General features: G+C 35.9%; 1 protein-coding gene across 1 annotated transcript in view; it reads left to right on the top strand.

Annotated features, from left to right (window-relative positions):
• DGKG (diacylglycerol kinase gamma) overlaps window positions 1-25,975 on the top strand; it is a 258,329-nt gene that overhangs the window by 74,475 nt on the left and 157,879 nt on the right. Inside the window, exons 14-15 of the mRNA XM_027875364.1 lie at window positions 2,493-2,603; window positions 25,247-25,363. Coding sequence (XP_027731165.1) covers window positions 2,493-2,603; window positions 25,247-25,363 — 228 coding nt within the window. The remainder of the gene's footprint in view (window positions 1-2,492; window positions 2,604-25,246; window positions 25,364-25,975) is intronic.

The raw sequence follows: 25,975 nt of genomic DNA, 5'->3' as shown, positions 1-25,975 counted from the left end.
TGGGACGTGGCTGAACAAGTTGTGGAATATGATTGTGATGGGATACTACTGTGGTATAAGAAATAATGAGCTCAATGATCTTACAAAAACATGGAGAGATTAACATGGAATAATGAATAGTGAAATGAGCAGAACCAAGAGAATGTTGTATACAGTAATAGCAATATTGTTTTAAGAACAACTTTGAGTGAATAAGTTATTTTGACTATTATAAATACCCAAATTAACTACAAAGGACATATGATAGAAGATGCTATCCACATCCAAAGAAAGAACTGATAAATAGAAGTATATATAGAATTATTAAACATACATACACATATTTGTGTCTAATGGTTGCCATCTGTAGGGTAGGGTGGGGGCAGGGGGAAAAGGGAAAAATTAATTTATGTGATAACTTTATTATATAATTAAAAGGAAAAGCAAATTGTATATAATAAATTTATGGTTTCATGTGCAATCATCTTTTTATTATACTACATTATGGAAAAGCTTGTTTTATTCCATAAATTCAAAAGAAAATAAATAAAAATTTTAAAAAGAAATTTTGGCCTACTTGAAAGACATGATCAAAGAAAGAGCCTAGACATCATTTTCCAATAAATTATCAAGGAAGACTGCCCTGATATCCCAGAACCAGAAAATAAAGCAGAAATTTAAAGAGTCCACCAATTACCTCCTGAAAGAAATCCCCAAATGAAAACTCTCAAGAATATTTATGGCCAAAATTCCAGAGTTCCCTGGTCAAGCAGAAAATACTGCAAGCAGCCAGGAAGAAATAATTCAAGTATCATTGAGCCACAGTTAGGACTACACAGGATTTAGCAGCTTCTACATTGAAGGATCAGAGGGCTTAGAATATGATATTCTGGAATGCAGAGGAGCTCGGGTTACAACCAAGAATCACCTACCCAGCAAAAATAAGTGTAATGCTTCAGGCAGAAAAATGGATATTTAATGAAATATAAGACTTTCAAACATTCCTGACAAAAAGGCCAGAGCTGAAGCGAAAATTAGATTTTTCAAATACAAGACTCAAGAAAAGTATAAAAAGGTAAACAGGAAAGAGAAAACATAAGAAATTTGATAAGATTAAACTGTTTATATTTCTACATGGGAAGATAATACTTGAAACTCTTAAAAACTTTATCACTAATAAGGCAGTTAGAAGGAGTGTACATAGACAGTGGGCACAAGTTGAGTTTACTATGATAGCACGATATCCAAAAACATTAAATTAAGGGTGAAAAAGAAGGAGTCACTGGGAGAAGGGGGAAGAGAGAAGTAGAATGGGGTAAAGTATTTCAAATAAAAGTCACAAAAGACCTTTTACAGAAGAGGAGAATATAGGGAAATGGCAGAACAGATTTTGGTATATGAATATAAAGGAATATTATTACACCATTATGAAATGTTAAAAGATATTATTTTAGAAAGTACTGGTAGTATGAACTGACAGAGTAGTAAGCAGAAGCAAGAAGGACAACTCTAAAGGAAAAACAAAATCTTGAAGACTCAATGACCAAGTATGTTTCCTGATGACCTGCGATGCAGCATGCTACCTACTCTTTTAGAGAGGTGATGGACTCAAGGTGGAGGAAGAGATATACATTTTAAGGGCATGGCCACTGTCTGGAATCATTTTGCTTGATTCTACTTATTTGTTACAAAGGGTTTTTTCTCTCCTTTCTCTGGTGGGGCTTTTCATTTGGTGGGGCAATACGGTAGAAGGAGATATTAGGAATAGTAATGCTCCCAAAAAAGATGATTAAATCATATTTTAAATGCACAGAAGAGAGTGAAAGAAGTCCACAGGGATGAACAGGCAAGCAAGACAGTTTTGAAAATAGCAAGTAAAAATTATTACACACTTTTTTAAAAAGCAAATGGAATGAAGTGAAGATTAGTGTTTTTATATACTGCTCTCTTCTGTGCTACTGTATATGTGGAAATGTTCTCTTTTTTGTTTTTTAAATTCAGAACAAAATTAAATTAATTTTTAAAAAATTTATCAATCTGTTTTGTCTTTCAATTTTGTTTTGATATTTGCTCTTCCACCTCCACATTCTTGTTTTCTGTTTCTACCATTCTTTTTTTGAATCAAATGAAAAGGCAAAAATGAGTGTAGATGCCACATCACATTGATTTCAGGTTCATGGACAAAGTCACTAATACCAATGGTTTCTATCTTATCCTATCTCTTATTTTTTTATTTTTTGTACATCAGTTTTTCCTCTGCATATGACCTACAGCCTCTATATGTAAGCTCGGATAAGGCTAAGCATGGGAAGTAACCTAATAAACTCCAAGAAAATTCAGTTGAGATCTTTCTTGGTCTCTAGTGGACCAATCTCTTCTGGGGAAAGTACTTTACCAAACCCTAGGACATTGTCCTTGTTGCTTCCATTCTGTTTCAGTTGTATTGGTAATTGGTGGTAATATTTATTGTGCTCGATATTTATAATATTTTTTCTCTATGTCTCTCTTCAAAGAAGGGGGAAGAAGAAGAAAATATGTCCACCAAAATCCCTGGTTCAAGTCCTGATGATGCCCTAAACCATGTTGAACCCAGTTCTTCAATCAAAGATATACATGAATTGGAGGTACAGTAGTGTACCCTGAACCTTCCCTTTTTAATTTCTTACCCATCTTTTCTTCCCTTCTATTTTTAAAATAAATTTTATTGTTTTCTTTTGTTTTTACATCACCTAGATTGTTTTATGGAATAATTTTATTTTAGAAAATTTTGTCCCTCCTCTGGTTTCTCCCAATTGAATATCTTTTTAAATTTACATTTCTTTTCTAATTTATTTGATTCTGTAGCAATTTTCCATCATTCCTAGGAATTTTAAAAGTTATATTTTGGGATTATTTTTACCTCTTGAATATTTTACATCATATGTTTTGTCAGATTTTTCCCTTGTCACTATCTTTGTTCAGAGGTTTTAGCGGAATTGGAAGCAAAGACAATACTTCAAAGTTGTCCTGCTTGGAAATGTGGCAAAGGCTGTCCCCTCAGATGAGGCTTGAAGTTGTGTGACTTGAAGTGAAACAGAATAGACATTTCTAGCCTCTTCTCCCCCATCTTTCTCTAAGGGAGACTTTAAGAGAAGCAAGAGGTTGGAGTAGGGGAGCAGAAGCTTGTCCACTTCAGTCTCCTCAGAGAGCTGTGGTACAGGGCTAGATTTATATCTTTTTGTTCCCTTAAAAGTTGTTAGTCTAGGGTATATGGTTTTCATATTCAAGCTAACTCCTGATCACTGTTCATTATGGAGAGAGGCTGTATGCCCAGCATTATATCCAAGGCTTAACCCCTTTCTCACCAAATACCACTTCCAAAATGAATACACATAGCAATTAGTAAGGAAACCCATTTATACAATTCAATTCAATTTAATAAACATTTATTAAGCACCTACTATGTACCATGCACTGAGCTAAGCATTGGGGATACTAAAAAAGGCAAAAGACAGTCCCTGCCCTCAAGTAGGTCACAATCTAATGAGGGAGATACCATGCAAACAAGTATGGGCCAACTGACTATATACATACATACATACATACATACATATATATGATAAATAGGAAATGATTAACAGAGAGAATGCACTGCAACTAAGAGGCATTAGGGAAAGGTTTCTGTAAAAGGTGATATTTTAGTTGGGATTGAAAGGAAGTCAGGAAGGTCTGTAATCAGATTGAAGGAGGGACAGCCAGAGAAAATGCCCAGAGCCAAGAGATGGAGGAAACAGCCATGAGACCAGTGTTACTGGACTGAAGAATATGTGGTGGGGCATAAGGTGTAAGAAGACTGGAAAGGTAGGAGGGGCCGGGTTATGAAGGGCTTTGAATGCCAAATATAATATTTTATGTTTGCTCTTGGACAAAATAGGGAGCCTTTGGAGTTTATTGTAATGGGGTATTGGGGAAGGAGTTTGACATGATTGGGTCTGCACTTTAGGAAGATCACTTCAGTGGTTGAATGGAGGATAGATCGGAGTGGGGAGAGATTTGAGGCAAGAAGACCACCACCACCCTCCCAGCAGCTTTCGCAATAATCTAGGTGTGAGGTGATGAGGACCTGCATCAGGTGGTGGCAGTGTCAGAGGAGAGGAAGGGGCTTATTCAAGAGATGTTGCAAAGTTTAAATCAACAGGCCTTCATAACTGCTTGGATATGGAGTGTGAGAGATCATGAGGAGTCGAGGGTGACTGCTAGGTTGTGAGCCAATGTGATAGCCAAACAAAAATCAGAGAAAATATGCCTGAAAGGGTATAAATAACCGAACATGTAAGACACTATATACCATAATAATTATTAAAGATGCTCTCCCATTGGGAGCAAGGTAATTCAGCTCAACCAAGAATGAGTCCCAGATCTCAGCCAAGGGGAAGTTCCTCCAAGTCTGCGATGCAGCAAGTAGGGGACACAATGGAGACTGCCAACTCCCCTCATGTCGGCTTCTCCCTAGAGTCTTCTCCTTCAGCAACCCGAAGTGGGGTTGGCATTGTCTGTCTTCTCTTTCGAAGCTAAAAGTCAAAAATACCCAGACAGCCTCCAGTGAATTGAAGACAAACTCAAAAAAAAAAGACTGATGAAACTGAAGCTCTCTCATACTCTATCCACCTCTGCCCCATTTCTCAAGCAGGCAAGGAACATTGATCTCCATTAGTGAAGAGTCCCATTCCATTGGGTTTGGGGCCTTAGGTTACATTTCTCCATTGGATTGAAATTCTTTATAGTCCCTTGCAAAGGTAAGCTGGGACAAGTCCAAAACATGAAAATATAAAGTATAAACCCAAGAATCAGTTCTTTAAAACAGTAACAGTGGTTTTCCTGGTCTTCCAGGTAGCTAACCTTCTCTAACGTTAAAATAAAACAATGCACATAAACAGTACATATGGCAGTCTAAAGAGCATGTGTTCCAGGCAGGGATGGTCTGTATCACACAAACCAACAAGTCCAAGCCCTGTCATAGGCTTTACAGGCATTTTACCTAGATACCCATCATTAAAGATAGGAGAATGATGGTAACATGATCAACTATTTAGGACAGCATTATAGTACACGTTCTCAATTTTTACCTTCACCTCTGCATGAGGTTCTATGAGTCCAGATGAAATAAACCTACTAGGGATTGATGATGAAGTTGATGTGACTATCCTTGGGGCACAGAATTATGGCTCCAGAGCAATAGACAATAAGGATATAGGCTCAAATAACAGATTTATGGAAAAGAGTAAAATCATAGAAGGAATAGAACTGCTGCTCAGGATGGAAAAAACAAGGATAAAGCATGACAGATGTCAGAAGCTTTCAACTAACTTAGTTTCCATTTTCATCCCCCAAAAAATTATTGGTGTGCTGCCAATAGAAGAATAAAAATGGCTGAAAGAAAGTTGAAATCCAAGAAAAACAAAGTGATGATAAATTTACTCTTGACTTTCAGTTGGGATTTGAAGTAGGTCTAAATGAACCACATCCCAAGGTCACAGGAAGAAGAGGTAGATATGACCATTGAGCTACTATCAGTCCTTTTGAAAAATTGTGGAGATACACACTTGTTCAGTTGTTCAGTCATGTCCAACTCTTTGTGATTCCATGGACCAATTGCCCATGGGGTTTCCTTGGCAAAGATACTGGGGTGTTTTGCCACTTCCTTCTCCAGTTTTATGCAGACAGGAGTTAAGTGACTTGCTCAGGGCCACCCAGCTAACGAGTGTCTGAGTTCGTATTTGAACTCTTGTTTTATCCATTGTGCCACTAGCTGGCCTAGATACTCATACTACAGAAGAGAAAAATCTAAATTTTTTTAAAAGGAGGGGGGGAGTCTGTGAATTATAGGCCAATTATCTTGATTTTATTCTTATCAACCTATCAATAAAGAGTTGGTCAGTGAACATTTACAAACAAAAAGTTCCAGACATGTATTTCTAATTTTCTTTTTTTTCTCAACAGTCATGAGATGAATAAATCAAGGAAAATGGAAACAAAGTTAGTTGAGTGAATCATTTGATAGAATGTCTCATGATATGCCTGACAACGAGGTGGTAAAGATGTAAGCTAGTCAGTAGGCAACTGGGTAAATGACCAAACCCAGAGAACTCATAACTGGTTCTATGTGACATTACAGAGGTCCCTAGTGGAGTGCCCACAGATCTATGTTTGACCCTGTAATATATAATATTTTTATCATTCAGTTGGATAAAACATTGCTGGCATGCTGATCAAATTTGAAGATGACACAAAAATAGAAGAGCAACTGACCTGTTGGATGCCAGCATGAGAAAAAGAGAAAGAGATTTATAGTCTAGAATATTTGTCCAAATCTACTACAATCATATTTCAAGAAGATAAATTCAAAATCTTAAGGATGAATGAAAAAAAATCAACTCATCAAGTCAAGATGGGAGAGGCATGTCTAGGCAGAAATTAGTCTGAAAAAGATTTAGTAGTTTCATTCAATGACAAACACAGTATGATGACAGCTGGCTACAGTCAAAGACACAGGAGGCTGGGAGACAGCCTCACTGGGACAACTTGGACATGACTTGTTTTTAATGGGCCCATAATGTTGGTTAGTGATTATTGCCTCCCTTTCTACTTGCTTATGAGTAATACTGTTATTATTGCACTCCAGAATGTTTTCCAACATTTTTGTTCTATCTGTACCAATGCAAACATCCTGCTCCTTGGAACTGAGTAGATCTGCATTCTTTCTGCCTTGGGGGAGAAGAGGAGGGGAAGATCCATTACTATCTATCCTGTAATAATAATAGCTAAGGTTTATTTAGCACATTAGACTGAAAGACATATATATATATATATATATACACGTATATGTATGTAGACAGGCAGATAGATATAATCTCATTGATTTGTTTCTCCCAACAACCCTCTGATGTAGGTGCTATAATTATACCCATTTTACAGATGAAGAAACTTAAGTTGAGAGGAGCTAAATGACTTCTTCTGGATCACATAGCTAGTAAGCATCTGAGGAAGGGTTTCAATGCAGGTCTTCTTGACTTCAAGTCTGACACTGTATCCACTATGTCACCTGGAATCCCAAGCAGAAATTCTATCTATTCCTTGATTTCCCTCTTCACTTCCATTTAAAATTAAAATATATCAGAACCAAAACTTCATTTAGACTGCTGAAATGATCTTTTAACTTCAAATTCTATGTTTAAGGTCACTAGGAAAGGAAAGGAAAATCCATCTCTTTCAGTTCCAAGACTGTTGTTTCATCTTAAATCTCAATCTCTTTCCTTACTTCCCACATTCATTGCAAAAATCCCTGATTCAAAAACACTAACCACCTCCATGCCCAAGGTCATCTTTCTCACTTATATTTTTGACTACACTACCCCCTTCTCACAAAAAAATAAATAAACAAAGTAATACTCAGTATCATAACTTCCAGACTGCAGGCTCCTTGCAGAAAGACTCAGTGTGCTGTTAATCTTTGTAGGGTCCCAGTACCTAATACATATCATTGCTTGCAGTAGGTGCCAAATAAATGTTAAATTGACCATATGGTGGAAAGAGCTCTGGATGTGGAGGAGATTAGACATGTGACCCTGAGCAAGGTATTCAAACTCTTTAATACTCAATATTTTATTATAACAATGTTATGAAAATTTTACTGCCTATTACACAAGAAAAATGTAAGTCACTCAGGTCTCACATTCCTACTTCAGCAAAAACCTGAAGTTCTCTCCAGATCTTTTAAAGATCAATAATTCCAATGAGAATCAGGAATAGGTAGCGTCTTCCATTACAGAAATTATAAAAGAAAAAGAAAACGTTAGCCAGAAGCCCACAGGCTCTGGGAAAGGTGGCAACCACAAAGCCAGTACAAAAGCAAGCAAACAAGCCAGCATCCTCTCTATATAACCAAATGTGGGTCAGAGTCACATGTAGCCTAGGTCTAGATGCATCAGGAGTGGAGTTCCCCCCAAGAAAGCTCCAAGGTAGTCTTCATAAGGAGGACCTTGAAAGCCCTAGGAAGAATCACAAACCACTATAGTACATCCTTATTCATACTGATATAGCCTATATGTCTCAGGGCTCCAGGTATCTTGAACTATGATGTAAGATTCCACAAAATACCTAAATATTTCGTGCTCTGAACCTCAAATATCAATGGGGTTCCAACCCTGGGAGATAGAGGTCAGTAAAAAAAAACCCAGGGGACCCAGGTTGACATTGAGCAAAACCTAATATTACATCTAAGGAAATAAAGCTGAAGTGACAGGTAAACCAAAGATCCTAATGAGTTAAAAAAAAAAAACAAGACAAATCTAGAGATCCCCCAAAAGAAGCCAAAAATAACTCTATAGAAACTGCAAGAAGAGATTCAAGGGGAAAATGGATTTTTGCAAAGATTACATAAATACTTATAAGAAATGAAGCAAGAGATTAAAAAAAAAGAATAAAAAGCTCTGGAGAAAATTTGGAAGGAGAATAAATAGTTTAAGAGAAGAAATGGTAATTTCCCAAGTACTGAAAACCCTAAAAACTAAAATCAAGTGAAAAGAAATGAAAAAAAAAAGAGAAATGTAAGAAGAAAAATAAAAGATTAGAAGAAAAAAATAGAAGATAGAAGATATCTGATTTTTTTGGTAGAATTGGAAAATAGGTCAAAGAGATTATTGGACAGATAAAAAACAGGATTAAAAATTAGCTGGAAACTCACTGCTTAAATCTCTTAGGATTAGGTGGTACAGTGAACACAATTCTGGACCTGGATTCAGGAAAACCTGAGCTCAATTCTAGCCTTTGACACTTACCAGCTGTGAGACCCTGGGCAAGTCACTTAACCTTTGTCTGTCTCAGTTGCCTCATCTGTAAAATGGAAATAATAACAGCACTTACATCCTAGAGTTGTGGTGAGAATCAAATGCGATAATATTCTTAAAGCACTTTGTAAACTTTGAAGAACTATATAATTGTGTGAAGATTTTTTTTTTAAAAAATGCATCAATCTCCTCCTGAAAGAAACCACAAAAGAAAAAGTCCCAGGAATGTCATAGCCAAAATCCAGAACTCCTACAATATGCCTCAAGCAACCAGAAAGAAGTAGTTCAAGTACTAGGGAACTATAATAAGGAAAACTCAAAATGTGGCAACTTCTACCATAAACAAGAGAAGATCTTGGAATATAATATTCTAAATAGTAATAAGTATAATCTTACACCCAATAATAACTACCCTAAAAAAGATGAGCAGATATCAAAGGAAAATAGAACAGAGGACTTTCAAAAATTTCTGACAAAAAAAAATGCTAGACATAAGTAGGAACTTTGAAATATAAATACAAGAGTCAAAAGAAACCTGGAAAAGTGTGTTTAATTGAGCAATTGGGATGGGCTGTGTAATGAAGTTGTGCTAACATTCTAATAGGAAATGAAGAAACAAATGTTCCTTCAGAACTTTAATGTCATCAAAAGTCATTGTGAAGTTAAATGATAAAAACAGAGGATTTAGCAACAGATGGATTCTGTTCTGGAGAATTGAAGAGAAGAAAGGGAAAGGGAGGAAAAGGGAATATGCTAGTAATGAAAGAGGAAGAAGGGAACGGGACCTACTATGTCTCATAATTATGGAGAGTGACCAAAAAAGCATACAAACATGAAGGAAGGAATCAGAGGAGCAGGCATCAGTTGGACCTCATTGTTATCTGAAACAAAGGATTGAAGATAACAGTTTAGTACAGATGTATATCAAATTCATCGGGGAAACAAGGGGGCAAGGGTGGATGTTAAGGGAAAGGATAATACCAGGGAAAGAATAGCTATAAGAAAAACAAAATTCCTGATCCTGAAAGGGAATTAAAATGAAAAAGAGAGAACCAAAGAAGCAGAATCTAATAGGAAGCCTGACATTTGGGAAATAGTTGAACAAATTGTGGTATGTGAATATAAAGGAATATTATTGAATTATTTAATATATGAATATAAAGGAATGATGAAAGATATTATTTCAAAGAGTACTGAGTAGTATGAAGTGAGCAGAAGCAGGAAGGAAAAAACCCGAAGGGAAAAAAATTTTGAAGATTTGATGACCAGGTTTCCAGAAGATCTATGATGCAGCATGTTACCCAACTCTTGACAGAGACATGCTGGATTCAAGATGCAGGAAGGGACCTACATTTTGGGGACATAGCCATTGTATGCATTCATTTTGCTTGACTATGCTTATTTATTACAAGGGGTTTTTCCCCTCCTTTCTTTTATGTTTTTTTTTTGGTGGGACAACATGGTAGAAAGGGGATTTAGAAATAGTGACACCCCCAAAAATGCCATTAAAACTTTTTAAATGGACAGAAGAGACCAGTGAAGGAAGTTCAGAAGGAAGCAGAGCAAAGCAGGACGCTTTTGAAAGTAACACATGGAAGTTATTTTATACTTTTTTAATAAAAAAGCAAGCAGAGAATTCATGGTTTCATACGTAGTCCTCTTTTGTGCTACTCTTTTTTGTTATTTAAGTCCAGAATAAGAAAATAAATTTAATTTTTAAATTAATGAACAAAAAAATTCTTCCACTTTTGCTGGCTTTTAATTTTTCTTTGATACTTGCTCTTCCACCTCCACATTCCTGTTTCTACCGTTCTTTTTTTATGAATCAAATGATTAGAAAGAAGTGAGTATAGGTACCACACATCTTGATTTCCTGTTCATGACCAAAGCCGCTAAAAGCAGTGGTTTCCAAAATACTTTAATACCAAGGATTATATTTGCATCTCATCTCATCTCTCGTTTTCATTTTTTTGTACCTCAATTTCTCCTCTTCTCATGACCTACAGCCTGTATATGTTAGCAGGCACAGTAGCCTACGGAGCCCCAGGATGAGCCACTTCAGACCTTCTTTGGTCTGCAGCAGATGGACCTCTATTGGGAAAAGTGCCTTAGCAAATTATAGGACATTTTCCTTGTGACTTCCATTCTGTTTCATTTGTATTGGCTATTGTTGGTAATATTTATTGCATTCAGTTTTTATGGTCTTTTTTCTCTTTGTTTTTCTTCAATGGAGAAGAAAGAAGAAATCACTTCCACCAACATCCCTTCAGCTGGTTCAAGCCCTAACAATGCCACAAATGAGATCAAACTCAATTTTTTAACCAAGGATACAAATGATTTGAAGGTACAATAGTTTGCCCTGAAGCTTCCATTTTTAACTTATTGCCCATCTTCTCTTTTTCCTTATTTTAAAATAAATTTTATTGAAATACTTTGTTTCTCCATCACCTACATTTCTTTTTTTAAAATAAATTTGTTTGTTTTCTTTATGAATTTATAACCCATCTCTCCTACTGCTCTCCGGGCCCATCACCACTGATTTTTTTTTGCACTTTTTTTCCAATTTACTTTATTGTCAGATATTTTCCCATCATTTCTAGTGGTATGTTTTTGTGAAATTTCTTTTCTGGGAATGAGAGTCTCATACTAATAGGTTTTGGGACTTGGTTACATTTTTCCCTTGGGCTGAAACTCTTTGCAATTCCTTTCAAAGATCAGCTAGGACAAATCCAAAACGTGTAAATATAAAGTATAAACATAAGCATCAGTGCTTTAAAACAAGAAGGGTGGTTTTCCTGGCTTCCCAGGTAACCAACTTTTAGTATCATTGAAATTTTAAAATGGACATAAACAGACTTGGCACTCTATAGAGCACCGCCTGAATGTATCGCAGGTATGACTCATCTATATCACTCAAACTTACAAGTTCAAGCCCTATCATAAGCTTTAATAGTATTTTACCCAAATACCTATTTAAAAAAAGATAGGAAATGATGTTAATCTGTAATCTACTGTTTAGAAAAGCATTACAGTCTATGTTCTCAACTTCTGCACTCACTTCTGCATGAAGTTCTTTGAGTCCGGGTGGAAAAGACCCATAAAGAATTGATGATGGAACCAATGTCACAATCCTTAGGGCCCAGAACTACGACTGCAGGGCCTTAAGTGGTAAAGGTACAAGTTCAAATGACAGATTTGTGGAAAAGAGTAGAATCAAAGAAAGGATAGAATCCCTGCTCAGGGTGGAAAAGACAAGGATAAGGCATAACAGAGAGCAGCCAGAAGCTTTCAGCTGTCGTTTTGTTTCCATTTTCCTGCCAAGAAAAATTATCAGTGTGCTGCCATAACAGAAGAAAAGTGGCTTGTAGGAAGTTGAAATCCAAGCAAAATAAAGTGATGCTAAATGTACTCTTGACTTTCAGTTGAGCTTTAAAGTCAGCAGGTCTAAATGAATCATATCCCATGATACAGAGAAAAGAGGTGGGTGTGATCACAGTTACCTTTTTGAAGATTGTGGAGATACATACTATAAAACAATGAATGGGAAAGTGTCTCAATTCTCAAAAAATAAAAAGAAGGAAAGTGTAGAGTCTGAATTATAGACCAATTACCTCAAATTTGACTCTTATAAAAATTCTAAAACCTATCAATAAAGAGTTGGTTAGTGAACATTTAGAAGAGAACATTATCACACAGAGCTCACATAGCTTCATCACAAACAGTTCCAGACAGATATATCTTATTTTTGATACAGTTATTAGATTAATAAATCACAGAAATTCTGTAGATATATTCCCTTGATTTTAGTGAATCATTTGACAAAATCTCTTACGATGTTCCTGACAACAGGATGGAAGGCACATGAGCTAGTCAGTGGCCAGCTAAACTAAGGGCCAAATCCAGAGAACTAACGATTAGTTTTAGGTCCCATTATACAGAGGTACCTAGTGGAGCGCCCACTGAGCTATGTTTGGCCCTCTGCTCTGTAACATTTTTGTCAGTGAATTGGATAAAACATTGCTAGCATGCTAATCAAACATAAATATGATGCAAAGATAGGAGAGGTAGCTATTGGATGACAGAATGAAAAAAAAGTGATTATAGTCTAGAATATTTGGCCAGATCTACTAAGATCATATTTCAAGGAGAAAAATTCAAAGTCTTAAACTTGGGCAAAAAAACCTCAATTTCTTAAGTCAAAATAATAGAAGTATGGGCCATTAATCTGAAAAAAAGATTTAGCAATTTCAGTGGATGACAAGCTCAATATAGAACCTGGCAGCAGATGCGGGGACATAGGAGGTTAGGGGACAGGCCCACTGGGGCAGCTTGGACATGACTTGTTTTTAACGGGCCCATGCTTTATATTAGTGATTTGTTGTTTCCATTTCTAATTGATTACAAATCATCCCTTTGTCATTTCACTCTGGAATTTTTCCAACAATTTTAGTTAAGGTTCACTAGTCTATAGCTCAGAGAATTGACATTTGTCCCCTTTTGACAATCAGGACAGTATTTGCCTCTGTTCAGTCCTTTGACTCTTCTCCTATATGCCATAATCATTCAGACATCACCCGTAATGTCTCAACAATCATCTCCAAAATTTTTTTCAGTGTCATGGGGTGTAGTGACTCAAACTTGATGAGTGAAGTTGAGGTCCCTCTTACTATTTCCTCATGTATCTTGGCTTTCAACTCCCTGTCAGCACAGAAACCCAGGAGACTTAGTTTGAGACCAACCAGAATCTAATATTCTATGTAAGGAACTAAAGCTTAAGAGATAAGTAAACCAAAGAATAACACAACTAGCTAAAAAAAAATATTGCAAATCTAGAGATCATCCAAAAGGAACCAAAAATAATTCTATAACAACTGCAGGAAGAGATTTAGGGGAAAAATGAATTTTTCACAAATACTTGGAAGAAATTAAGCAAGAGATTAAAAAACTGAAAATCTCTGGGAGAAAAATTTGGAAGAAGAATAAATACACTTTAGAAGAGAAAGTGGTATTACCCAAGTACTGGAAACCTAAAAACTAAAATAGAGTAAAAAGAAATCAATGATTTCATGAGACAAAAAGAAATAGAAATAGAAAAAATAAAAGATTGGGAAAAAAACTTGAAGAAAATGGACAATATCTGATTTTTAAAACTGAGTTGGAAAACAGATTAAAGGGAGATCATTAAACAGATGAAAATCAGGACTTTTGTAAAATCCTGGGCTATATATCTCACTATATTCCAGAATATCATAAATTTAAACTGTCCAGATTTCTTAGGACTAGATAGCACAGTGCTAGACTGGAATTCAGAAAGACCAGAATTCCACTCGAGCCTCAGACACTTATAACATGTGTGACCCTGGGCAAGTCACTTAACCTTTTTCTGTCTCAATTTCTTCATCTGTAAAATAGAGATAATAATAGCACCCACCTCCCAGAGTTGTGGTGAAGATCAAGTGAGATAATATTCCTAAAGCATTTTGCAAACCTTAAAGCACTACATAATCACATAAAGATTTAGAAAATATGTAAATCTCCTCCTAAAAGAAACTCCAAAAGAAACTCAAAAGGAAAGGAACCCAAAAGGTTCCAAAAACTTCATAACCAAAATCCAGGGCTCCTACATAATACACTAAGGCACCAGAAGAAGCTATTCAGAGTATTAGGGAACTATAGTAAGGAAAACTCAAAACACTGGCAACTTCTACCATAAACAAGAGAGATCTTGGAATCTAATAGTCTAAATGCCAATAGATATAGTCTTTTAAAATCATTTTTTGTTAGGTATTTCTCAATTACATGTAAAAAATATTTTTAAATTTTGAGTTCGAAATTCTTTCCCTCCTTCCCACCATCCCCTTGAGAAGGCAAGCAATTTTATTTTCATCATACATGTGAGGTCATGCAAAATATATTTCCATATTAGCAATGTTGCAAAAGAAAACATGAAGAAAATAAAACAATAAAAATTAAGATAATAAAAAGAAGTATGCTTAAGTCTGCACTCAGAGCTCACCAGTTCCCTTTCAGGAGGTGGAGAACATTTTACATCATAAGTTCTTCACACTTGTTTTAGATCATTGTCTTGATCAGAGTACCTAAGTCTTTCACAAGTGATCATCCTCATAATGTTGCTATTACTGTATAGAATGTTCTCCTGGTTCTGCTCACTTCATTTTGCATCAATTCATATAAGTCTTTTCATGTTTTTGTGAAACCATCCTGCTAATCATTTCTCATAGAACAATAGTATTTCATCACAATCATATACCACAATTTGCTCATCCATTCTCTAGTTGATAGGCATCCCCTCAATTTCCAATACTTTGCCACCACAAAGAGAGCTGCTATAAATATGTTTGTACAAATAGGTTCTTCTCCCTTTTCTTTAATCTCTTTGGGATACAGACCTAGTAGTGGCATTGCTGGGTCAAAGGATATGTAGTTTTATAACCTTTTGGGTATAGTTCCAAATTGTTCTGCAGAATTGTTGAATCAGTTCACAATTCCATCCAGTGCATTAGTATCCCAGTTTTTCCACATCCCTACCAGCATTTGTCATTTACCTTTTCTGTCACATTAGCCAATCTGATAGGTGTGAGGTAGTAACTCAGAGTTGTTTTAATTTACATTTCTCTAATCAATCGTGATTTAAAGCATTTTTTCCTGTGACTATTTTATGGCTTTGATCTCTTCTTCTGAAAACTGCCTGTTCATATTCTTTGACCATTTATCAACTAGGGAATGGCTCTTATTTCATAAACTTGACTGAGTTCCCTATACAGTGTATTTGAGAAATGAGGACTTTATCAGAGAAACTTGCTACAAAAATTTTTCCCAGTTTCCTGTTTTCCTTCTAATTTCAGCTGCATTACTTTTGTCTGTGAAAAAGCTTTTTAAAAATTATCTATTTTACTTCCTGTAACCTCCTCTACCTCTTGTTTAGTCATAAACTTATCCATAGATCTGACAAGTACATTTTCTGTACTCTGCTAATTTACTTCTGATATTTCCCTTTATGTTTAAGTCATTCATCCATTTTGATCTTTTCATGGTATACAGTGTGCAATGTTGGTCTATGCATAGTTTCTGCCAAACTGCTTTCCAATTTTCCCAGCAATTTTTGTCAAATGGTGAGTTCTTGTCCCCAAAGTTCAAATCTTTGGGTTTATTAAACACTAGATTACTGTGGTTATTTACTGTGTACTGCATACCTAATCTATTCCACTGGTCTACCACTCTATTTCTTAGTGCCAGATTGTTTTGATGATTACTAGTTTGTAATATAGTTTGAAATCTGGAACTGTTAGGCCACCTTCCTTAACATTTTTTCCACTGATTTCCTTGGTATTTTTTACTTTTGTTCTTCCAGATTAATTTTGTTATTGTTTTTTCCTAGCTCTATAAAATAATTCTTGGTTAGTTTGATTGGTAGGACACTGAATGAATAAATTAACATAGATAGAATTGTCATTTTTATCATATTGACTTACATCATACCATACAGTCTTCCCATGAGCAATTAATATTTCTCCAATTGTTTAGATCTGTCTTTATTTGTGTGAAAAGTGTTTTGTGATTGTGTTCTTATAATCCCTGGGTGTGTCTTGGCAGATAGACTGCCAAGTGTTTTATATTGTCTGCAGTTATTTTGAAAGGAATTTCTTTTTCTATCTTTACCTGGTGGACTTTGTTGGTAATATGTAGGAATACTGATGGTTTATAAGATTTTGTATACGGCCACTTTGCTGAAGTTAATTGTTTTAACTAGTTTTTTAGCTGATTATCTAGGGTTGTCTAAGTATACCATCATACCATCTGCAAAGAGTGGTGGTTTTGTTTCCTCGTTGCCTAGTTTTATTCCTTCCATTTCTTTTTCTTGTCTTATTGCTATAATTAGCATTTCTAGTACAATATTGAGTAATACTGGTTATAATGAACATGGCTTGCTTCGTTCCTGATCTTATTGAGAAGGATTCAAGTTTATCCCCATTATAGACAATGTTTACTTTTGGTTTTAGATAAATACTACTTATCACTTTAAAAAAGGTTCCATTGATTCCTATGCTTTCTAGTGTTTTTAATAGGAATGGGTGTTATTGCATCTATTGAGATAACAACATAATTTTGATGTTATTATTATTGATATGGCCAATTATCCTGATGGTTTTTTTTTAATATTGAACCAGCCCTGTATTTCTCATATGATTACCACCTGGTATATTGCTGTAACCTCCTTCCTAGTATTTAAATTTTTTGCATCAATATTCATTAAGAAAGTTGGTATATTGGTTTCCTTATTTTTGCTCTCCCTGGTTTAAGTATCAAAACCATATTTGTGCCATAAAAAGATTTTGGTTAGACACCTTCTTTACCTGTTTTTTTCTAAATAGTTTATGAAGTATTAGGATTAACTGTTCCTTCAATGTTTGGTAGAATTCACTTGTGAATTCATCTTGTCCTGGGTTTTTTCCTTAGGGAGCTCATTGATGACTTGTTTGATTTCTTATTCTAAGATAAGGTTATTTAAGAATTCTATTTCCGCTTTTGTTAATCTGGGTACTTCATTTTTTATAAATATTCATCCATTTCACTTAGATTGTCAGTTTCACTGGCATTTTCTTCTGTCCCTCCTCTACTCTGTTTTGTTTCTGACCACTGCCTTCTTTTATCTGTCCTCCTTTTTATCACCCCTTCCCCTTTTCTCTTATCCCTTTCCCATCTTATTTCCCTGTTTAGTAAGATAAATTTATGTTACCAATTGAGTATGTTGATATATTTTACCCTCTTTGAGCCAATATAGATGTGAGTGAGGGTCAAACATTGACAGCCCCCTTCTATTGTTTTCCCCTCCATGGTAAAAGCTTTTCCTTGCACACCTCTTTTATGTGAGATAATTTTCTCCATTCTTCTTGTCCTTGTGCCAAAACTCTTAGTAGTTCCTTTTGAAGATCAGCTTGGCAATTACAAAACCTGTAAATATAAAGCATAAACACAAACATCAGTGCTTTTAAAACAACAAGGGTGATTTTCCTGGCTTCTCAGGTAACCATTCTTCACTGCAGACAGTTCTTGCTTTATATAAGTGGACCATTCCACAGACCTCCAACTTTTACATAATATGAATTTGCCTACAGGTACCATACCGTGCAGGGATGGGGCTGGCACACAGTTCAAAAACACTTGGGGGCCAGAGACAGAGAAGCAAAAGCAGGAGAAGTAACATACAGGGGCCTGGACCAGCCATATGAGGGTCTGGCTAGAAGCAAGAAGAATACATGGGGAGCCAACAAGTGGGAGCTGGACATGTATGCAGACAGGAGAGGACTGGAGACATGGGGGGGCTGGGGAGAGCCACACAGCACCTAAATGCAGGGGATGGAAAGACAGACACACAGGGCCAAACATGTGAGCAGATGGGCAGAGCAGGGCAAAGGTCTCAGTGGCCAAGGTCTCAAGCCAAGCCCCAGATCTGGCAAAGGTGGACTCATCTGTCCTTCTGCTTTCACTTGGAGAGGGGTTTTTTAGGAGTTCTTTTTTCAGGGTTGTTGGGTTTGGGGTTTTTTTTTGTGGTTGGTAGAAAGCTACAGAGTGCTGAGCCAAGGGGCAGGAATGGAGAGAGAGAGACACAGAGACAGAGATAGAGAGAGAGAGAAAGAGAGACAGAAAGACAGACAGACAGAGAGCATGGTACTGTATGGTAAAGTTAACGTAGGTGATTTTTTTTAGAATGTAGATTTCTTTCAGAATTCTTTATGTAAAGCTGAATTTGTACAATGCAAATTTATGTAAAACAAGAACCATCTGTACTGTTGAAGCTAAAATAAAACAAAAAATCCCATAACCACAAGATGTGTCTATAATCAGTTCATATTGTGCATGGCACACTGTAGAACATTACCTAGATGTATTCCAGGATGGATAGTCTATGTCACTCAAATTAACAAGTCCAAGCTGTGTCATAAGCTTTAAAAGCATTTTACCCAGAGACCTGTTATAAAACCTTAGAAAATGATGGTAACTTGTGATCCACTGTATAGAATTGCAATCCACATTCTCAGTTTTTACTGTCATCTCTTAATGAAGTCCTGTGAGTGCATGTGGAATAGACCTATAAGGAATTGATGATGAAACCAATGTGACTATCCTTGGGGCCCATAACTATGACTTCAGTACTCTAGGAAATGAGGGTACAGACTCAAATGACAGATTTGTGGAAAACAGTAGAATGAAAGAAAGGATAGAATGATTGCTTAGGGTAGAGAAGACAGGATAAACATGACAGAGAAGTCAGAAGAAGACAAAAAATGGGCATGACAGAGAAAAGTCAGAAACTTAAGCTGTTTTGTTTTCATTTTCCTATCAAAGAAAATTATCAGTGTGCTATATATAAAAAAAAGGAAAATGACTAATAGGAAGTTAAAATCCAAGGAAATTAAAGAGATGATACATGTGCTCTTGAATTTCAGTTGGGAGTTGAAATCAGTAGATCTATGAACCACATCCCAGGGTACAGAAATAAGAGGTGAATTTGACTATTGAGCTACTGTCAGTAATTTTTTTTAAAATTGTGGAGAAACAAGGTTCATACTTCAGAACAAGAGATGGATGAATGTTTCAATTTTTAAAAAAAGAGTAGATTCTGTGAATTATAGGCCAATGACCTTCAATTTGATTCTTATCAAAAAACATATTATTAAAAAGTTGATTAGTGAATATTTACAAAAGAAGCAATGAATACATGGAACTCACATGGCTTCATCACAAATAGTCCCAGACATATTCCTACTTTTCTTTTTTTGACACAGTTATTAGATTAATTAATCAAGGAAATATTGTGGGTAGTTTATCTTGATTTGAGGGAATCATTTGACAAAATAATTCATGATATTCTTGGCAAGATGATGAGAACAATACCTGACATTTATGTGGCTTTTACTATGTGCAAGGCACTGTACTAAGTGCTTTACAATTATTATTTCATTTGATCCTCATGAGAATGCTGCAAGGCATGTGATATTATAATTCCCATTTTACAGAAAAGGAAACTGAGGCAAATAAATGTTAAGTAATTTGCCTAAGGTCACACAACTAACAAGTGTCTGAGGACAGATTTGAACTCAAGTTTTCTTGACTCCAGGCCTGAAGCTCTACGCACTGCACAACCTAGCTACCTCAAAGATGGAGGAGATATGAACTAGTCAGTAAACAATTGGGTGAATGGCCAAACAGAAAGAACCCATAAATGGTCCTATGTTTCCTTGTTTGATCTATTTGACTATCTATTATGTAAAATTTTTATCAGTGAATTGGATAAAAGCATGGATGGCATACTAATCAAATTTGAAGATGATGCAAAGTCAGAAGAGGTAACTAACCTGTTGGACGACAGAATGAAAAAAAATTTATTTACAGTCTTGAATATTTAGCCAAATCTACTAAGATCATATTTCATGGACATAAATTCAAATTCTTAAACTTGGGTGCAAAATCAGCTTCTCAAGTCAAGATGAGAGAAGTATGTCTAGGGGCAGCTAGGTGGCGCAGTGGATAGAGCACCAGCCCTGGATTCAGGAGGACCTGAGTTCAAATCCGGCCTCAGACACATAACACTTACTAGCTGTGTGACCTTGGGCAAGTCACTTAACCCCATTGCCTAACCAAAAAAAAAAAAAGAGAGAGAGAGAGAGAAGTATGTCTAGATAGCAACTAATATCTTGAAAAAGGATTTAGGAGATTGGTTGGATGACAAGCTCTATATATGACCTCGCTGCAGAAACACAGGAATTTGGAGGACAGCCTCACTGGGGTAGCTTAGACATGGCTTATTTTTAATGGGCCCATGCTATATATTAATGATTGTTGCTTCTGTTTCTAATTGCTTACAAATCATCCTTTTAGTATTGCGCTCTGGAATTTTTCCAACAATCTTAGGTATGCTTACTGCTCTGTAGTTCAAAGAATTGACATTGGTTTTCTTTTGAAAATCAGGAAAATATTTGCCTCTGTGCAGTCCTTTAATTCTTATCCTATGCTAATAGCCATTCATAGACCCCCACCAATAATGTCTTTTTTTCCAATAGTGTCTTAACAACCATCTCCACAAATTCTTTCAATGCTATGGGATGTAGTGACTTGTTGAGGACAGCTGAGTTCTCACCATTTCCTCAAGTGTCTTGGCTTTCAATTCCTCATTATCCATTTTTGTTCTATCTGCAACAATCCAAACACTATTCTCCTTGAAACTGAGTAGGTCTGACTTGGGGGGGGGGGGAATTTATTCATTTTCATCCTTCAATAATAATAATAACTAATGTTTACATATTACTTTAAGGCTTGCAATATGCTTTACATATATTATTTCATTTGATTTGTTCCAACAACCCTATGACATAGATGGTATCCCCATTTTACAGGTGAAGAAACTTAGGCTGAAAGAGTGTAAGTGAATTCCTCAGAATCACATAGCTAGTAAGTATCTGGGGAAGGTCTTGAGCTCACATCTTCCTGACTTCAAGACTGAAACTCTATCCACTGTATTACCTAGAATCCCAAGGCACAGTCCTACCTCTTCCTTGATCTCTTTCTTTACCTTCCTCTGAAATTAAAATAAATCAGAGTCAAAACTTTATTTAGACAGGTGAAGTTATCTCCCAACTTCAAATTCTATATTTAAGGTCACTAGGAAAGAAAAAACCATGTCCTGCATTCCCAAGTCTTATTTTTGGTGAGGATTTTTGTCTTGTACTTCAGGCTCTTTCCTTACCTTTTACATTGACTACAAAAATCCTCAAGAACTCTATCATCCTCCATGCCCAAAGTCATCTTTATTACTTCACTTTTAACTAAATCACCCCTTTCTCTTAGAAAAAAACCTAAGTAAACTGATATTCAGCATTATAACTTCTGGATTACAAGCTCCTTGAGGGCAGACTCAGTGTCCTATTAATCTTTATAGGGTTCCAGTACATAATGCATAACTTTGCTTACAGCAAGTGCTAAATAAATGTTAAATTGGTCATATCATATATGGTGGGAAGAGCTCTGGATGTGGAGGAGATCTGATACGTACTAGTCATGTGACCCTGGGCAAGACATTGAAACTCTCTAATACTCAATTTTTTCATTATAACATACTTACCATAACAATGTTATTGCCTATATTGCAAGGAAAATTGCAAGCTACCCAGGTCCAACATCCCTACCCCAGCAAAACCCTGAAATTCTCTTCAGACCTATTATAGATCAAGAAATCACAGTATGTGATATCTTCCACTGCAGAAATGAAAACAGAAAATGAAAATATCAGACAGAAGCCCACAGGCAATAAGAAAGAGAACAGACACAAAGCCAGTGACAGAGTAGTCAAACAAGCCGGCATATTCCCAGTATAACCAAACATGGGCACATGTAGAGACACATGTAGCTTCTGTTTGGTTGCATCAAGTATGGAAGGTCCCCTCAAGAAGGTCCGAGGGTGGTCCTTAGGGTGAGGACCTTAGAAGCCCCAGACAGCATCATGGGCCACTATACCACAGCATTGCTCAGATTGGAACAGCCTAGGAGCACTAGGACTCCAGAGTACCTAATACTTTGTCCTGAGATTCCACAGAAGGTCATAAAGATCTAATTCTCTGAACTTCAAATATCCAGAGGTCAAAACTCAAGTTGCTCAGGTTGGAACCAAGCAGAACCCAGCATTCCACTTAAGGAACTAAAGCTGAAGATATGAGTAAACCAAAGAATACCCTAAACCAGTTAAACAAAAGTCTCACAAATCTAGAGTCCTCCCCCCAACCAAAGAAGCCAAGAATAACTATAACAACTACAGGAAGAGATTCAAGGGAAAATGTCTTTTCCCACAAAGACTACATGAATGCCTAGAAGAAATATAGCAACAAATTTAAAAACTAAATTAAAATCCATGGAGAAGAGATTTGGAAGGAGAATAAATAGTTTAGGAGAGCAAATGGTATTACCCAAGTACTAGAAAACCTGAAAACTAAAATAGAATAAAAAAAATTAGTGCCTGAGGAAAAAAAGAAATATTAAAACAAAATCAAAGATTGGAAGAAAAATAGAAAATTTAATTTTTTTTAATTTATCTGGAAAACAGATGAAGGAAAACAATCATTGGACAGATTAAAACCAGGATTTAAAAAAATCCTGGGTGCTCCCTATTTCAAGAAATCATAAATACAAATGTCCCAGTTCTATTAGGACTAGTTGCTGCAATGGATATAAAACTGTAACTTGAGTCAGAAAGACCTGAGTTCAATTCTAGCTGAAAACACTTACCAGTTGTGTGACCGTGGGCAAGTCACTTAAATTTTGCAAACCTTAAAGCTCCACATAATTATGTAAATATTTTAAAAATCCATCAATCATCTCCTGAAAGGAATCCCAAAAGAAAGAGTTTCAAGAATATCATAGCCAAAATCCAAAGGCATTAAAGGAAAAAATACTTCAAGCCACCAGAAAGAAGTCATTCTAGCACTGGGGAACCTCAATAAGGAACACTCAAAACCTGGCAACTTCTACCATGAACAAGAGGAGATCTTGGGACATAATATTTTAAACATCAATAGATATAGTCTTACACACAAGAACAACTCCCCTACAAAGCTGAGTAGATTTGTAGGGGGAATGGAACAGAGTACTTTTAAGGATTTCTGACGAAAATATCAGATTTAATTTGAAATGTAAACACCACAGTCATGGATTGTGTGATGAGGTAGTGCTAACATCATATTAGGGGGATGAAGAAACAAGTGACCCTTCAGAACCTTAATATCATCAAAAGGTATTGAGAAAGTTAAATGAGAAAGTCAGGGGATCTAGCGATGGATGGATTCTGTTCTGGGGGATTGATTGGAGAGGGCAAAGGAAAAAGAAGTATACTAGTGAAGAAAGGAGAAATAAAGGAGTGGACCTATCATGTCTCATAATTGAGGAGAGAGAGAAGAAAAGCATATAAACATGGAGGAGGGAATGAGAGGAGCAGGCATCAGTTGAACCTCGTTATCTGAAACAGACAAAGGATTGAAGACAGACACAGATATATATCAAATTCAACAGAGAAATAAGTGGACATGAGAAGCAGGAAGGAAGAGAAGTGAAAGTTGAGAGAATAATCTTGAGGAAGGAATAATTGCAAGAAAAGCAAAATTCCTGATCCCAAAGTGGAGATTAAAATGGAAAAAAAAGAAGTGAGAAAACCAAAGAACTAAAATCTAAGGAGAAGCTCAACAATTGGAGAATAGCTGAATAGATTGTAGTATGTGAACTTAACAGAATTTTATTGCAATATAAAAATGCTGAAAGATATTACTTCAGAAGGTACTAGGTAATATGAACTGACACAGAGTGAAATGTGCTAAAGCAGGAAGAACAACACGAAAGGAAAACAAAAACTTTAAAGACTTAATGATCAACTATGTTCCCAGAGCACCTGCGATGCAACATGTCCCCCTTCTTGTAGAAGTATGTTGGATTCAAGATGCAGCTGTGGCCATTGTAGATTCATTTTCCTTGACTATGCTTATTTGTCATGGGGTTTTTTTTCCTCCTGTCTTCTTGCAGATTCTTGGTTGTTGTTGTTGTCATTTTTTTTTTGGGTGGGAGGACATGGTAGAAAGGGGGCTTAGAAATTGTGCTGCTGAAAAAAGGACGTTAAAACATTTTTAAATGAACTGAAGAGGCCAGTGAAGGAAGTTTAGAAGGAAGCAGAACAAAGTAAGACAGTTTAGAAAGTAACATGTGGAATATGTTACATGCTTTCAAAATTAAAAAGTAAGTAGCATGAAATAGAGCTTCATAGTTTCATATGCAGTCTTTTTTTTGTGTGCTACTATGTATATATGGAAATACTAATTTTTGATATTTAAGTCCAGAATAAAAAAGTTAAACTCAAATTTTCTTTTAAATGAATGAATGAATTCTTCCATTTTTACTCTTTTAATTTTGTCTTAATGTTTCCTCTTCTACCTCCATATTTTTTTCTGTTTCTATGAATCTTTTTTATGAATCAAATTATAAGATGGAAATGAATATCGATGCCAAATCATTTTGATTTCCTATTCATGGTCAAAGCCACTAAAACCAGTGGTTTTCAAAATACTTTATTGTCAAGGACTATGTTTGTATCTATTCCCAATTCTCATTTTTTATTTTTTGTACATTAGTGATTTTCCTCCCATTACCTATAGCCCGCATATTTAAACTGATGTGAGGCCAAATATGGAAAGTACCTGAGAAGCCCCAGGATAAGCCACTTCAGACCTCCTTTGGTCTTCAGTGGATGAACCTTCACTGGGGAAGGTGCTTTACCAAACCATAGGACAATGATGATTCCATTCTGTTTCAGTTGTGTTGAATATTGTTGGTAATATTTATTGTACTCAGTATTTATGGTCCTTTTTTATCTCTTTCTGTCCTCAAAGGAGAAGAAAGAAAGAAAAATCACTTCCGCCAACATCCCTTCAGTTGATTCAAGCTCTGACAGTGCCACAAATGAGGTCAAACTCAGTTTTTTAACCAAGGATGCATTTGAATTAAAGGTACAATAGATTGCTCTGAAACTTCCACTTTTAATTTATTGCCCACTTTTCTTTTTCTCTTTTTAAAGTAAATTTTCATGATTATCTTTTGTTTTTACATCAACTACATTTATCTGTACATATTTTTATAATATATTCCTCTCACTCCCTTCACTGAACAAAGAGGAAAGAGAGAGACAGAGATAGAGACTTGGTTGGGGGGGGTAGTGGAAGAGGGAAGGAGGGTTGGAAGGAGAGAGAGAGATCACAAGAACCCTCAGTGTAAACATCCACAGTCCAGTAAAACAAATACCCACATTTGCCACTTCTGAAAATGTATGTCTCTATCTGTATTTTAATTTTATCACCACTCACAGATGAATGGTGAATTTCACCTTCAGTCTTCTGGACATGTGGTTTATCATTGCATTGATTAGAGTTTAAAGTCTTTCCAAGTTGTTTTTCCCCATAACATTATTATTTCACATATTGTTCACCTAGTTCTGCTCACTTCCTTCTATTTTGAGTTCATAGACATCTTCTTAGTTTCCTCGGAAGTTGCCCATTTCATCATTTCTTATTATATAATGATATTAATATAGCAATATATTTCTATAATAGAATATTATAACA

The sequence above is a fragment of the Vombatus ursinus genome, unplaced genomic scaffold (assembly GCF_900497805.2).
Source record: "Vombatus ursinus unplaced genomic scaffold, bare-nosed wombat genome assembly UNPS02014808.1, whole genome shotgun sequence".
NCBI lineage: Eukaryota > Metazoa > Chordata > Mammalia > Diprotodontia > Vombatidae > Vombatus > Vombatus ursinus.
This window is presented reverse-complemented; position numbering and strand designations above follow the sequence as displayed.